The sequence below is a fragment of the Aphanomyces invadans genome (assembly GCF_000520115.1).
Source record: "Aphanomyces invadans strain NJM9701 unplaced genomic scaffold supercont1.13, whole genome shotgun sequence".
Classification (NCBI taxonomy): Eukaryota; Oomycota; class Saprolegniomycetes; order Saprolegniales; family Verrucalvaceae; genus Aphanomyces; species Aphanomyces invadans.
The window spans coordinates 464,027-477,306 of record NW_008580158.1 but is presented as its reverse complement, the minus strand read 5'-3'; the positions used below and the strand labels follow the sequence as shown (position 1 = coordinate 477,306).

At 54.9% G+C, this 13,280-nt stretch overlaps 5 protein-coding genes across 6 annotated transcripts; 3 read left to right on the top strand and 2 right to left on the bottom strand.

Moving 5' to 3' along the window:
• The first annotated feature begins 248 nt into the window (after positions 1–248).
• H310_07116 (hypothetical protein) lies at positions 249–2,939 on the top strand. Its single transcript, XM_008872416.1, has 3 exons — positions 249–353; positions 406–861; positions 924–2,939. Exons 1-3 carry the CDS (start codon positions 302–304, stop codon positions 2,762–2,764), a joined length of 2,349 nt encoding a protein of 782 aa, XP_008870638.1. The 5' UTR covers positions 249–301; the 3' UTR covers positions 2,765–2,939.
• A 1,390-nt stretch (positions 2,940–4,329) lies between these two features.
• H310_07115 (hypothetical protein) lies at positions 4,330–8,205 on the top strand. Its single transcript, XM_008872415.1, has 3 exons — positions 4,330–4,843; positions 4,899–5,206; positions 5,254–8,205. The coding sequence occupies exons 1-3, from the start codon at positions 4,358–4,360 to the stop codon at positions 5,720–5,722; spliced, it is 1,263 nt and encodes a 420-aa protein (XP_008870637.1). The 5' UTR covers positions 4,330–4,357; the 3' UTR covers positions 5,723–8,205.
• On the bottom strand, positions 5,233–8,350 carry H310_07114. Of its 2 annotated transcripts, XM_008872414.1 has the most exons (3): positions 8,285–8,350; positions 8,090–8,161; positions 5,233–8,044 (listed from the first exon to the last, which is right to left on the bottom strand). In XM_008872414.1, the coding sequence occupies exons 2-3, from the start codon at positions 8,127–8,129 to the stop codon at positions 5,898–5,900; spliced, it is 2,187 nt and encodes a 728-aa protein (XP_008870636.1). In that variant the 5' UTR covers positions 8,130–8,161; positions 8,285–8,350; the 3' UTR covers positions 5,233–5,897. The 2 variants fall into 2 exon arrangements, with proteins under 2 accessions (XP_008870636.1, XP_008870635.1); XM_008872413.1 differs by having other exon boundaries at positions 5,233–8,161.
• Positions 8,351–8,529: 179 nt separating this feature from the next.
• Positions 8,530–10,359, top strand: H310_07113 (hypothetical protein). The gene has a single exon (XM_008872412.1). The coding sequence runs from the start codon at positions 8,622–8,624 to the stop codon at positions 9,945–9,947; it is 1,326 nt and encodes a 441-aa protein (XP_008870634.1). The 5' UTR covers positions 8,530–8,621; the 3' UTR covers positions 9,948–10,359.
• A 936-nt stretch (positions 10,360–11,295) lies between these two features.
• On the bottom strand, positions 11,296–13,235 carry H310_07112 (hypothetical protein). Its single transcript, XM_008872411.1, has 6 exons — positions 13,104–13,235; positions 12,798–13,050; positions 12,227–12,750; positions 11,952–12,177; positions 11,816–11,899; positions 11,296–11,761 (listed from the first exon to the last, which is right to left on the bottom strand). Exons 1-6 carry the CDS (start codon positions 13,218–13,220, stop codon positions 11,325–11,327), a joined length of 1,641 nt encoding a protein of 546 aa, XP_008870633.1. The 5' UTR covers positions 13,221–13,235; the 3' UTR covers positions 11,296–11,324.
• Between the last annotated feature and the right edge of the window lie 45 nt (positions 13,236–13,280).

The window sequence follows — 13,280 nt, the reverse complement described above, 5'->3', positions numbered from 1 at the left end:
TGCAGATGCATTCGATATGAATAGACCATAAGGCGAGTCTAGTGGCGCATGGAGCGAAAGGACTCGATTCCATCGCAATGCCGCGGGTGGTGTCGCTCCACGACGGAGTACGCACGTAGTACGCGTGAACCCCACGGCGCTTTCGGTTGAATTTCATCCGGATACAGCAGGCTTCTTCGGAAGGTATCTTGAGATTTGTAGGGATCATCCGGATACAACGGAGATTCGACGGGCATATATTTGCAAGAGGCCGGCCCTGCACGAGATTTTGGGGTTAAGAGTCGCGAAGGCACCCGCAGCGATGTCGTCGGTGTGCATGCCGCCGAAGCCGATGACCATTACCACATCCACAGGTATGAGCATGTCGTACGCGTGTGAAGGCAGCGACGATGACATTGGCTGTAGACGCGTCCACACCAATATCGACACCGACGCTATTGCCCAGCTCAGGGATGACAATCCCGAGTCCGTACATGCTCAGTGCTCGCAAGACGTCGAGTAGTTTTTCCGATCTCGGCGACTATGATGAGTGCTCAGATATTGGAACACCAGAGAAGCCTGGTATGTTCAAGCCCCCACCGATCCACGAAGAAACGATGGACACAACGTTCCGCTTGAACAACCCCGTCGACGACTCCAGGAGTGTTGCCGACAGCGGCATCACGTTCCTGGCAGGTGAAGTCCTCAAGCTTCGCGTCGATAAAGTTGCGTACATTGTGTTTTACAAACATGATGTGCCCACACCTCAAATCAACTCCGACGAGTCGTCATCGTCACTCGACCCTGCCGACTCGACAACGTTGTCATCACCGCCGCATGTGGACTTGGCAGCTTCCATGAGCACCAACGACAGCTCCACAGGTTGGAGTCGACAGTGTATTTTACCATTTTTGGCATGCTTCACCAACTCGATTCATTCCTAGGCGTGACGGCGCCACCAAAATCGTTTGGCGCGATGGGTGCCGCCGGGCACAAAGTTCTCACAACTGATTGCTTCCAGCGGTACACATCGAGCACGCGAGGTGGGACCCTTGGACGGGGCCTCTTTCGTGCGTCCACACACGTCGGCAGTGCACTGGTGAAAGGCACGTCCACCCTCATCAACCAAACCTACGAAGGCGGCGCGCGCGGTGGCGTATTTGGATTTGCCAAGGGCTTGGGACTTGGTGTGTGGGGATTCGGCAGCCACACCGTCAAAGGAGCGTTTCGCTCCATGGGACACATGACCAATGTCGTCGGCGAAATGGTCCTTGGAATGGATCCGCACTTCAGCCTCGACGGGAAGCTCATCATGACCAACTACCGCCTCGTGTGGACGTCGACAGCCGGGGACATGCTGGACATTCCGCTGGCGTCAATTGTGAACATGGAGACCGCAGTGACGGCATCGCACGTCCTCTTGATCGAATGCAAGCACCTCCTCCGGCCCAAATTTGCCTTTCCAGACGACGATACCGCCGCAAGAGTGATTGATGCCGCATTAGCCATGTATGCATGCGGATCGTACACATTTTCAACCGTCCATTTCGAAGCGATTCGGTCAGGGTCTTGCCTGGAGGACGTGGATGGCCAGGAAGCGTCCAGCGTCGACATGTACGACCCGATCGCGGACTACACACGACTGGGTTTGATTGACGACGGCGACGGTGGTCTGTGGCAGCTTGTGGACAACCACGAGTTCTTGTTGTTCCCGACGTATCCGCACACGTTTGTGGTGCCAAAAGGAATGACCTCGGAGGACTTGGTCGAGTTGAGTGCCTACCGCAGCGCCGCGCGAATCCCTGCGGTCGTATGGCGCCATCCGTACACGGGCGCGACGGTGTGCCGATGTGCACAACCGCGAGCAGGTCTCTCAGGATTTGCCTCAGAAGCCGACAAAAAAATCGTCCGGCTGCTCACGACCGGGTCGACCTTTTACTTCTTCGACGCCCGATCCCAAATGGCGGCTGCGGGCAACGTCGCTCATGGCAAAGGCACCGAGGACGTGCGGAATTACCCCAACACGGAGCTCCGTCACTGCGATATTGTCAATATCCATGGCGTTCGATCCTCGTACGCCGCGTTGGCGGCGGTGTGCCAGCCCAATGCCCACGGCACCCCCGTGGACCCAGACGCATTGTCAAGGACGCTGTGGTTGCAGTACTTGTCGAGCATCTTGTTCACGGCGAGTGCGGTGTCCCAGCTCCTGTGTGGTGGCGAGTCCGTCATGGTGCACTGCAGCGACGGCTGGGATCGGACGTCTCAAGTTGCGGGGCTGCTCGAGGTCATGCTGGATCCGGACTATCGCACGATACGAGGGTTCCTCGAGCTTGTGGACAAGGAGTGGTGCTCCTTCGGTCACATGTTTCGATGGAGAACCGGAGCGGGCGATTCGCCCAACGCCCAAGAGGTCGAGGAGCAATCACCCGTGTTTGTGCAATGGCTTGACGCGATGTGGCAAGTGTGGCGCCAAGTGCCATGGGCGTTTGAGTTTTCGGACGAGCTGCTCGCGACCGTGTACAGTCATGTGTATTCGGGTCTGTTTGGAACATTCAAATACAACTCGGAGCGGGAAAAGTGGACAAAAGAAGCCCAGACGCCGACGCGATCGCTGTGGCGGTATTTGCTCAGTCGCCAGCACGAGTTTGTCAACATTCAGTACAACGCTGCCCGGAGCTTGGCGCTGCGTGGTAGGCCGTTGCCAGTTCTTGCGCTCGAGTCGGACTTGTTGTTGTGGGATGCGCACATTGCGTGTGCAGACCCGATATGCCGAAAGTACACGTGAACGACCACGGCAAAGCTAGATTGTAGGTAGACGTAGTTTAGGTTAGGCTAGGAGGGAATGCACCATGTCGCAAAAGCCGTCGTCGAACATGTTGTCGGCAATAAGGCGGCTATCACGAGGACATGAAATGATAAGAGCTCTAAACGTTTCAACGTGGGTCGTACTTGACGTCTGAGATTGTAAACGGCTTGGCAAGCGGTATTGTGTTATCGATGGAGTTGGAAATGGAGTCGACAGATCGAGGTACCTTTCCAAATCCGGAAGCTGCCTCGCACTGCTGTTCTTGTCGTATTGGGACGAGTGAAGTAGTTGAAGCTTGAAATGCACTGGCAGGTTGATAAGGTTGCGATGGACAAAGCCGGGAGGAACGGTTGACTTGATTCGTGATCTTTTTTGTTTTCTTGAAAGGTTTGTTGTCCACCCCACACTCCACGTGTCGACGGATGCCTTGTATCGATCCAGGCGTTCTTCTGTGATGTGGACATTCGTCTTCGGGAATGTCATGTGGCTTTATCGTCTCCACAGGAACTGTCGGCGCAGAATGAAGCAGCATAGTTGTTTGGGGGATATCACACGTAGTGTCGTGCATTTGAATGGATGGGATGGAGAGTGCTTTAATATTGGTTGCTGAGTTTACGACTGGATTGATCAGCACTTCTGGCTACGATTAAAATGGGATCCGTAGCAATGGTAAATATATACATACCTCAATGTGATGCACGATTGCGCTTGGGACGGAAGCTGGCACAACCATGGCGTTAAGCAAGTTGAAATTTGGAAAACTGGAATCACACGGTGACGAGAGGTTGCCGTCTGTGTCGACAATGTCATGGAAAAATTCATCGCATGCCTCTAACTCTTGCTGGATTAGGAGCTCTATGCAACATGTTTGAGCGTTGAATTCTGCATTCATCTTACCTCTGTTGCTCGGTGGATTTGGGATTACATGAGAGGGGTCAGGCACAACTTGGTCATTTTGCGCCTTGTCCACATGCTGAAGCCGTTCATGATCCTGCCTTACCCGCAAATTGCTATGAAATAGACCCGTCAAAGGCGTCTCTCGGCCGCTCTTCGCAGCATCTACGCATTCACCCTCTCATCCTCGTGTTTCAAGGGGAGATAGTACATTTAACGGCTTTCTGCAACATCTTCTTGCCGTAAGTTCGCTCAATCTAGCAAGTCCTGCTAGTCAGAATTCCCCACCATAGCAAGCGCCTATCGTTATGTTGGCCATTCCATTGTCCATTCCCCTCGTAGCGCGAGTTCTCGCACGTGCTTCTTCTTCGCGCCGACATCTCCCATCGCTCGAGCGCGCCAAATCTTGAATGTTCAAATGTCGCAGAATGACAAACATGATTTTTCATCTATTTCCAAGCAATTTGTTGTCACCTAGACTAATTTAGGAATACTCTACAATTTTATACAAATCCAACCATTTATTCAACATTTTCCCTCAGTGCCAACGAATACTTTTGTTAATTGTTGTAATTCATTATAATTGCAGGACAAAAAATTGCTTTTCTATTGGAGCATAAACACGCACGAATAAATCGATTGGATAGATATTGACAACGATCCGTCCAAAGCATCAGTATGCCGGAATCTGCTGCGCCATTGTCTCCGATCGGTCAAGGCGATGCCAAGCGATTAAAGTCTTTCGACAGCGGTGTGCCGATCGAGTACCATGTCATTCTCTTCTACAAGTACGTGGAGGTGCCTGACCCGACCGCCGAAAAGACGGCCCAGCATGACAAGTGTGTGGAGCTGGGTCTGCTCGGCCGTTCGCTCGTGAGCGAAGAAGGCATCAACGCGACGTTTGCCGGGTCGTTGGAAGACATCAACAAATACGTCGAGTACATGTGCGCCCATCCTGTGTTCTCGATGACGACAGAGGATTTCAAGCGCAGCATGGTCGTGTCAACTCCACCGTTCAGCGAACTCGTCATCAAGTACGTCAAGGAAATCGTGAGCACGGGCGGAGCCGTTGCCCCGCCTCCTGTCACGATGACAGATGAGGAGCGAGGGTACTTGACGCCGCAGCAATTCCACGCCGCGATGGCTGCGAAGGATGCCAACACAGTACGGGATTTCGTCGACTGCGTCTGCACTTGTACATACGACCGTGTCTGCATAGGTTGTGCTCGACGTCCGCGCTCATAAAGAATTCCTTGTCGGCCACTTTCAGGACGCATTGGATCCCCAGGTGAAGAACTTTTCCGAGTATTATACATTCCTGGACCACCACATCCCGAAATTCAAAGAGAACAAGCCCAAGGTCCTCATGTACTGCACGGGCGGCATCCGCTGTGAGAAGGCGTCGCAGTTTCTGCGCAGCCGCGGTGTCACGGATGTGCATCATTTGAAGGGTGGTATCCACAAGTACTTGGAGCAGTTTCCTGACGGTGGGTTCTTCAAGGGCAAGAACTTTATCTTTGACAAGCGGTTCGTGTTCATTCGTTTGCTCCTACCTCGTCTGATGGCTCCAGTAGAGTCCTCATGGGCCCCGAACAAAGCGACGTCGTCGGGACGTGCATTGAATGCAAGGCGTCGTACGATACCTTCAACGGTGGCAAAGTGTGCTCGGTGTGCCGCGATTTGCTGCTGGTGTGCGACTCGTGCTACGCCGCGCGCCACGGCGAAGTCCACTGCGGCGACCACCAATACCTGAAGAACTGCTACTTTACCTTTATCCAGTACTTTACGGCGGCTGAACTGGAGGCCCAAGTGGCGGGCCTTGAACAAGTGTACACGGCACTTCTAGACGAACCCGACCTGGCCAAGCGGAGTAAGAACAAACGTCGCACCGTTCGCAAGCAAATCGAAAAGGTCAAAGCGCGTTTGGAAGCTGTTCAAGCCGACCCGGCCGTCGTCGAGACGCGTCGAGGATTCCACTGCCGCACGTGTGGCAGTACGTCGTGCACGGGCAACTGCTGGGGGTTTTGGAACGAAGTGCAATAGAAAGAGCTCAATCCAGGGCACATTCCAGCTATATCTCCAACCAGAAGATTTGGGTCGGTTCAACTCGACTTTGGCCGAGAACTTTTCATTGTCGGTGCTGCTGCTACAAACTTTTTTTATCAGTGGTGTGCACCGTTTCGTGACAGCAGTGTGCCATGAAGGGGGATATGGTTCTTCATGGTGGCGGTCCAAACAGCAAATAGTGCATTGCGTTTACTTCGTATTCGATTGTGGGGGAACGTGTTGAAGGAAGCGCTGCGGCGCCGAGCGTTGGAGACAAGGATGAATGATGCACGGGGGGTTTCGCAGGGGATGTCGGGAAATGGGAAGGGCTCATGGGAGGCGAAGTCACTCGAAGATCGTTGCCGAAGAAGTGCGGTGATGGCGCGTTCGCTTGAGGGGCGGTGGTGGAGTATTCTTTCACGCTTGATCGGTGCTTCAAATGCATATTGGACGTCAACGGACTGGTGGGGCTGCTAAATGTTGGACTCATGGGAGGGCTGAACAATGGAGTGGTGGGTGCCGCCATGGGCACGGAGATCGGAGGCGAAAGAAAAGGGGAGGGTGGTTGGGTTGGAGCAATAGTTTCGAAATCATTTTGAGAAGGCGCAGTAGCCTCTGGCACATAGCTCGAGGGCGCCGTCGCCGCTGTCGCGGAGTCATGCTGGCGCGATTGTTGCGAATGCGGAACGGATGGCTCCGAGACAGGTAATGATGCTTGAACCTGCGACACGGATGGCTCCAAGACTGGTGATGATGCTTGAACCTGCGGCTGCGGTGGAAGTGGGCTTTGCGCGGTTGCGGCTGGCTGGGTCTCCGTTGTCGATGCTGGCACAAGCGAATCCTGTGTAGTTGATGTGTTGATAGTTTGTATAGACGGTATTTCGCCCTGGATTGGAATACTACTCGATGAGGCTGGCTGCAGTCCAACGCTTGAGGGAAAGTCGCCTTTGGTCGTGGTGGGAACGTCATGAGCTGCCGTGTTTGCTGGCGATTGTTGTTGCGACGGCTGAAGTTGGATTTGTCTACCATCACCGCTTGGAATGACTGATGCTGAGTCCGGAAGGGGACGATCCGAGCCTGCCTGGGGTTCCAAGGCAACCAAATTTGCTGGCTTCTCGAGTATTCCCAGTTCTGTCGACCCCATCTTTGTAGCAGTCCCAGGTGCACCCACGCCGCCCTTTGTCTGGATTTCGTCAGTGCTTCCGCTGGTCTTGACTGGAACTTGGGCATTCAGCTGTGCTATTGGACTGGCACTGTTTGCATTGGCTAGCGAAGCAGGAGCAGTTGGTTCATCAACTGGCATGGTGCTTTCGTCCCCGGCATGATGGTCAAACTCGAGCTCGTCTTCAAGGTTTTCCGTGCCGTGATCGACTTCGTGATTGTTAATCTCGCGTGTGGAGTCAGTGTTTGTACCGAAGCCTCCTTTCTCCATGTCTGTGGCGACGGGAATTCCTGAGACGTCGTCCATGTCATCGTGGCTCCACTGGGATGGCAGCGGAGCCACCGGGGGTGTCAAGCGTTCTTGTTTACTTGGAAGCTTCTTGCACTTCTCGCCGCGGAGATGTCGACTTTGTGTGAGTAGGTCTGCTTGGCCACGCATTTCAGGCTTTGCATTATTTTCTGGGTTGGTTGGCCCTTTCTTAGCTTGAAGGAATTGTGGAGGAGACTGACGAGCTTGCGAGGGTTGTCGTGATTGACGCGCGTCGTCTTTGAATTCGGGAAGGCTTTCTGTGGTGTCGGGTACATCGTCCAAGCGTTCGTCGGCAGGGCTCCCTTCAGCCATGTACTGCAGCAAATGCAGTGTCGTCGCGGGTTTCAACTCCATCTGCAGTTTGCATTCTGCGTCAATGTGCCCTTTGGCATGTTGCGGTATTTGTTTCGTTTCGATGCTTTTGGACAGCTCCTCTTCAAAGGGCAACGTGGCACGCGGCGGAGGCATATCCACGGGTGCAACAAGTGGCAAGTCGTCCGAGTCGGTCGCGGCGTCCGTTTTCGTCTTTTGTGGAGGCATGACCTTTGGGATGTCTATCGGTGGCGGGCGTGGGGACTGCTTGAGTGGTGGCGACGGCAACTTTTCTTGTTGTGGCTGAGGCGACAGTGGAGGATTCGCGAGTTTCTCGTTCTCGCGGTCTGTCTGGCTAAGTTGTTGTCGGTATTTCAAGCGAAGATAAATCTTTTGCATATCGTTGGCGAGACGCTTAATGGCCGCGACATCGGTCGCAACAGAATTGGCCTTGATGAGATCGCTCTCTGTTTGAGCTTGATTGTCCCCGTCGTCATCGCCGTCGTCGTCACTGCTTTCATCGGCACTGCTGCTGTCTACAGCTGACGACTCGGAAACGTCATCGCTGCCGCTGCTCTCACCACTGCTCGCCACGTCGCTTTCGTCCTCGGCTGCGCTCATCTCTGGCTGTTTTTCGAACAAACCTTACGTTCCTACGTATGGGGCAACAGTTACAAGCCAACTTTTCAGTCTCGCCATGAATCTATCTCTGTGTCATCCTCGTTCGAGCTCGTCCTCAATTGTACATTCTTCTTCCGTTGCCGTCATCCACCTACCCACGTCGAGTTGCGGTCGCCGCGGCAGTGTTGCCCCCTCCATCGACAATTTCCTTTGGCTCCTCCCACAAGATTTGCCCGTTATATTAATATCGAATAAATAATGATTGTGTACTAGTAGTACTAGCAACGTCAACATAAGATTCATATTCCATGGGAAGAGAATTCTGTATCATATTACGGCTACTAATAAGTCTAGTAGTACTAGTAGTCCATGCGAATTTTGTAACGGCAATTTCGAAAGTCGCAAGCCGTCGAACAAGAACTGGCAGATCTTCGACGTGCGACCCCCACAGACGACGCCACAGCGCAACACGCGACCAAAGCCACACGAAACATGATTTACGTTGGTGATGCTGGCCGCGTCGGCGACGGAGTGAACGGCCATCACGTGTATCCAGTGCGGTGCAGTCTCTTTGGCCCGTCCATCACAGAAGTCGACCGTCGGTACTCGGACTTTGCCTGGCTCCACGCGCAACTCGCCAAAACGTGCCCTGGGTGCATTTTACCCCCGCTCCCAGGCAAAGTTGTTGGCTTGTTGCACTCACGAGAGTTCCTTGAAGCCCGCCGAATTGGGTTGCAAAAGTTTCTAACTAACGTGGCCGCCCATGAAGTGCTCAAGCACGCGTCGTGCTTTCAGCAATTTTTCCAGGCATCAACGGTTGAATTGTCGGCGCTCAAGGCAAAGGCTAAGGTGGTCAGCGACCCCAAGCAGGCGTTGACCAATTGGTTCGGCAAAACTGTTCAAAAGTTCTCCGAGCACGATAAGGTCCAATCTCTGGCGGCCCGCGCCACCGGTCGCGACGTCGTGACCAGGCCCAAGTCGGACCAGGACCTCGCGTTTGACCAAATCGCTGGGTATGTTGCCATGCTCGACACCCACGCAAAGACGTTGCAGCAAAAGGTTCTTGCTGCGTACCGTGCCAACCGCGCGACGTCGGCTGCCTACTGCGACGTGATTGAAGCAACCTCCGAATTGGCGGAGCTTGAGTCCTCGTTGCCAGAAATGAAATCTGTGGGCTTTCAATCTGTCATGGAGATTGTGGACACGCGAGCGAGGCAGCTCGATTCGGACTGGGCAATGCTCACCGACGCAGTCGACGACTTTTCCCGTTGGATCACGAGTGTCCAAGCAGCGCTTGCCACCCGCGAGGACCGTCGGTTCGCCTACCAGGCGCAACTTGCCGCCGCTGCCAAACTGAGTGGCTGCCCAGAATCGTCCGACTCGCCGGACAAGCAACGCTCGAGCTTCACGTCGTTCCTTGGCCAGTCGTCGTCGCAGACGAATCTGCACGTTGCCGTCCAAGAAGCCAAAGCTGAATTCGACGCCGTCCACGATCGCGTGATGAGCGAAGTCGTCAAGTTTCGAGAGGAGAAGGCCAGCGTTCTCAAAGTTATGTTTCTCCAATTTGCGAGTCTGCAACTCGACCACGCAACGGAATTTTCCGAAACCCTGCACCGCGTCGTGCCAAAGCTCAAGGACACATCGCCGACGCCCGTGGCCAAGGACGACATCAAGGCTGTATACAAGTCTAGTGAGCCACACCTGCACTACCAAGACTTTCACGAGCTGTCGAACCAACCGACAAAGGTGCAGCGGAAGCACAGCATCACGTCCGACCAAGACGCCGTCGTCAACCCGTACGCCGACGTGTCGTTGTAATCACGTGGTATTCCAATACAGTTCGTCTCGAACCGCGGCACACCAACCGCACGTTGGATTCAGTCCAGGTTAGCTTGCCCATGCAAGTTGCACTTTTGTGCACATCGAGATAAGGCATCGCTCCCGATGGAGATTTCGATACGTTCAAGGGGTGAGACAGGATGCCGAATAGCATCATGTCTCAACGAAGCGTCGATTGGTTGTAGCAGAGGGTGCGCATCTTCCGTCGCCGTCAGCAGACATCGAACGACGAGGTGGAAGCACAAGGTCGCCCGTTGGTAAAACATTTGGTACACTTTGTGCCACGGGCGCGTCTGGGCGTTGGTAGATATCGACTCACTTTGGTCCGTGATGGCACCTCCGAAATGACTCAAGCGCGAGCATCTGTGGCACTTTGCATGCTGAATGGAACAGTCCGCCGGACGCATGCCGATGCCGTACATCATGGCCCTTGGGGAATTTGCATCGTGTTCGCCGTGCCGACTGGCACTGCACGTCGCAGCAGGTGGACCGTGGCGTTGCAAGTGGCGCGACGAACGAATTGCACCTTTCATCGCATGGCAGTGGTTGAAGGTATCGAATCCCTGTAGACGGTCGCTCTGGTTGGCACGGTGTCGTTCATGTACCGCGCCTGCTGGAGTCCCATCCACGGGCTGTGGGCAGCATGCGTCGAGTGAGCGAGTGCAAGTTTGAATATGCATGTCGGCAAGAATGGCTTGAAGTCCCCTTGTGCGACACGGACCTTCACAGACGCACTCGTCACCGTATCACATGTACCGAGTGTGGCGACGGGCGATGGAATTGCCGCATCCCAGGGGATTCTCGCGTGGGTTGGTGGCTGGGAGGTCCACCCGGGCGACAAGGACTGAATCTTCCTGACCGTGGCGCAGTGTGTTTTTTGCCGACGCTGCAATGTGAAACCAAGATCATCTCGCGAGGGCAGACGTGCGACCAAAACGAAACACGAACTGGCGACCGTCGCTGCGTGGCTGCACGCATATCGTTCCGAGTGTGAGGCAGTTGTATGCCGTGCTTGCGTGTCATGGAGCTCACATCGTGTGAGTTCGAACGTCCTGAAGGCCAAGTGACGAGTTCGAAACACAAACGATGATTCGTGTCGAGCGGATCTTGCCATGGACTGTGCCTTGGGTGTCGGCCATGGCGTCGTCAAGATGGCATCGAACGTCCCATGGCATCGGCGACGTCGATTGACGCTGCACCATGTTTCTGAAAGAGTGTGCATCGAGCCGCGTTTGGCTTTAGCATTCCCACACGGGAGGAAAAACGTCGTCCAAGACAAGCCGTCCGGTCGAAGGAGGGGGGGTGTTGGTAAGTAGACTGAACAATACAACATGGGTGCGATCGGACGTCCACAGGTTAGAGGAGCCACTGCGATTTGGTTCCGCCCGAGTGAATTCGAAGTTTCGAGGCAGGGGAGCTCGTGGCGCACCGTTTCGTATTGAGTTGGCAAATGGCCGTTGGATGGGCTGTTCTGCAAATGGACATGGCGCTGTGGTGGATGTCCAAGCACTGAAGCAAACTCACGCGAAGGTGTTCGATGGGGACGTCGTCGCTGTCGTAGCCCACGACAAAGCAGTCGGCGCTGCGGTGGCTGAACATGGGCATGTGCCGAAACATGGCGTCGAGGTCGTACAACGCGTACACCGACCCGCCGCGCGTTCGATCCGACCTGCTCGACTGCACCAACGACAGCACGATGCGCTGGTTCAGATCGTTGTACTCCATCGAGCTGTAGCGCCGTAGTCGCTCGTCCATGTTGGTTTCGTGCTTTGTTCGAGACGACGGCATGAATGCTTCACCACCAGATTAGGTAGACGAAGCATGGCAGAGGCAGGTGGTTGTCGCACCTGCAACGAGGGCCTGCGATGCCTTGACGCACGCCACAAGCACGACAGGCATAAATCCAATGATCGTGGTCAGGGCGACAATGGCTATGTTTGGGTTGGATGAGCGAGTCCACGTCGTCGGTTGGTGTCATCGTACCTGGGAAAATCTCCGTGGCGTCGTCACCATCTCGAACCCCAATCGACCACAATGCGTACTGAAGCCACACGAGAGACGTCCTTGCATTGATGTACAAGAGCGGTCCCGACAGCACAGTCGCGCCGATCGCGATGGCGGTCGGGTCGAGCGGGACCACCCATCGGCTGATGCGCCACCACTTGATGGCCACCGTCGTATACCGCATCGAAAAGTACGCAAACCAGACCTACGCAAAGGCCGTTGGGCGTCGTGCAGGGTCATCCAATTTGTCGTACGGTGCGCGACGCATACAGGCAACCCTTCATAAACAACACCACGTCGTCGAGTTGGCTCAGCTGGAGCACCACTTCGCCCACAGACGTCACGCTCATCCAAACGTCGACCACGAAGCACGTCGACACGATCGGGTTCCCAAGCGTCAAGCAGGTCGGGTCGCCAATGTACACCTCGATTCGATGGATCGGCGACACGGGATCTGGAATCCCGAATGCCCGAATGTCGCGAGCGAGGGCGCGGCAGTGGCTATAGTACTGCACGCGCACCTCCCACGCGACGTACGCTGTGAGGAGACAACGTAGGGCAAGCTTGATCCAGAGGAACCAGACTTGTTCCCACTGATACAGCGACTGAAACACTACAAGGGTCGGGCCGTGTTGGGGATATACCCACACGCATTGCTCCGTGATGGTGATTCCAAAATGCCGCATGTGCTGGCACTGGGCCATCGACCGAACCGTGTCGGTACTGTTGACGAGGCGGCAGATTGCGTTTCGAATGCCCGGCCCATAAAAGATTGCACCTGCGTTCGTTGGGGAGTTGCGACGACGTTGTGTGCACAGCGTGTACCTGGCATCAACGGCAACATGCTGTCGCAAGTCGCGTCATGGGGGAATCGGATCGCTTGTCGCATCACGGTGGTGTAATTCGCCTGGTCTTTGAAGATCGTGGCTTTGGCTGGCAGCGTCGCGTCATTGTAAAGCGCCTGCATGCGCTGGAGCACCATCCACGAGCTGTTCGCAGCATACGTTGTGCCATTCCACTCGACCGGCTGTGTTCGTCCCGCCCACGGCAGCGTCTCGGTGACGTATGCTCGGAGAGGCTACGTAAGGACTCACAGTGACGACATCGTTCGGTAAAGGCCGTCCTACGTACCATCGAGATCATGTTGAGCGCAATGACGAAGCTAAGCGCCGCCATCGGGCGGTTCCACTCGACCCGCCGCATCTTCGTTGTCGACTCGGGGCTCTGCGCTACATGAACCTTCGTCATGACATGTATCGACTGGGTCGGGCAATGGCTCGTTACATGGATGGACAGCAAGAATAGCGA

Excerpts from the sequence above, each read along its gene's own strand:
- H310_07115 (XM_008872415.1), top strand. The coding sequence starts at position 4,358 with ATGCCGGAATCTGCTGCGCCATTGTCTCCGATCGGTCAAGGCGATGCC. Across the intron at positions 4,844-4,898 it reads CTGCGAAGGATGCCAACACA|GTTGTGCTCGACGTCCGCGC; the intron begins GTACGGGATTTC and ends GTGTCTGCATAG. Across the intron at positions 5,207-5,253 it reads AACTTTATCTTTGACAAGCG|AGTCCTCATGGGCCCCGAAC; the intron begins GTTCGTGTTCAT and ends TGGCTCCAGTAG.
- H310_07113 (XM_008872412.1), top strand. The coding sequence starts at position 8,622 with ATGATTTACGTTGGTGATGCTGGCCGCGTCGGCGACGGAGTGAACGGC.
- H310_07116 (XM_008872416.1), top strand. The coding sequence starts at position 302 with ATGTCGTCGGTGTGCATGCCGCCGAAGCCGATGACCATTACCACATCC. Across the intron at positions 354-405 it reads GACCATTACCACATCCACAG|ACGCGTCCACACCAATATCG; the intron begins GTATGAGCATGT and ends CATTGGCTGTAG. Across the intron at positions 862-923 it reads CACCAACGACAGCTCCACAG|GCGTGACGGCGCCACCAAAA; the intron begins GTTGGAGTCGAC and ends ATTCATTCCTAG.
- H310_07112 (XM_008872411.1), bottom strand. The coding sequence starts at position 13,220 with ATGACGAAGGTTCATGTAGCGCAGAGCCCCGAGTCGACAACGAAGATG. Across the intron at positions 12,751-12,797 it reads CATGTTGCCGTTGATGCCAG|GTGCAATCTTTTATGGGCCG; the intron begins GTACACGCTGTG and ends CAACGAACGCAG. Across the intron at positions 11,762-11,815 it reads ATCGCAGGCCCTCGTTGCAG|CATTCATGCCGTCGTCTCGA; the intron begins GTGCGACAACCA and ends CTGGTGGTGAAG.
- H310_07114 (XM_008872413.1), bottom strand. The coding sequence starts at position 8,129 with ATGAGCGCAGCCGAGGACGAAAGCGACGTGGCGAGCAGTGGTGAGAGC.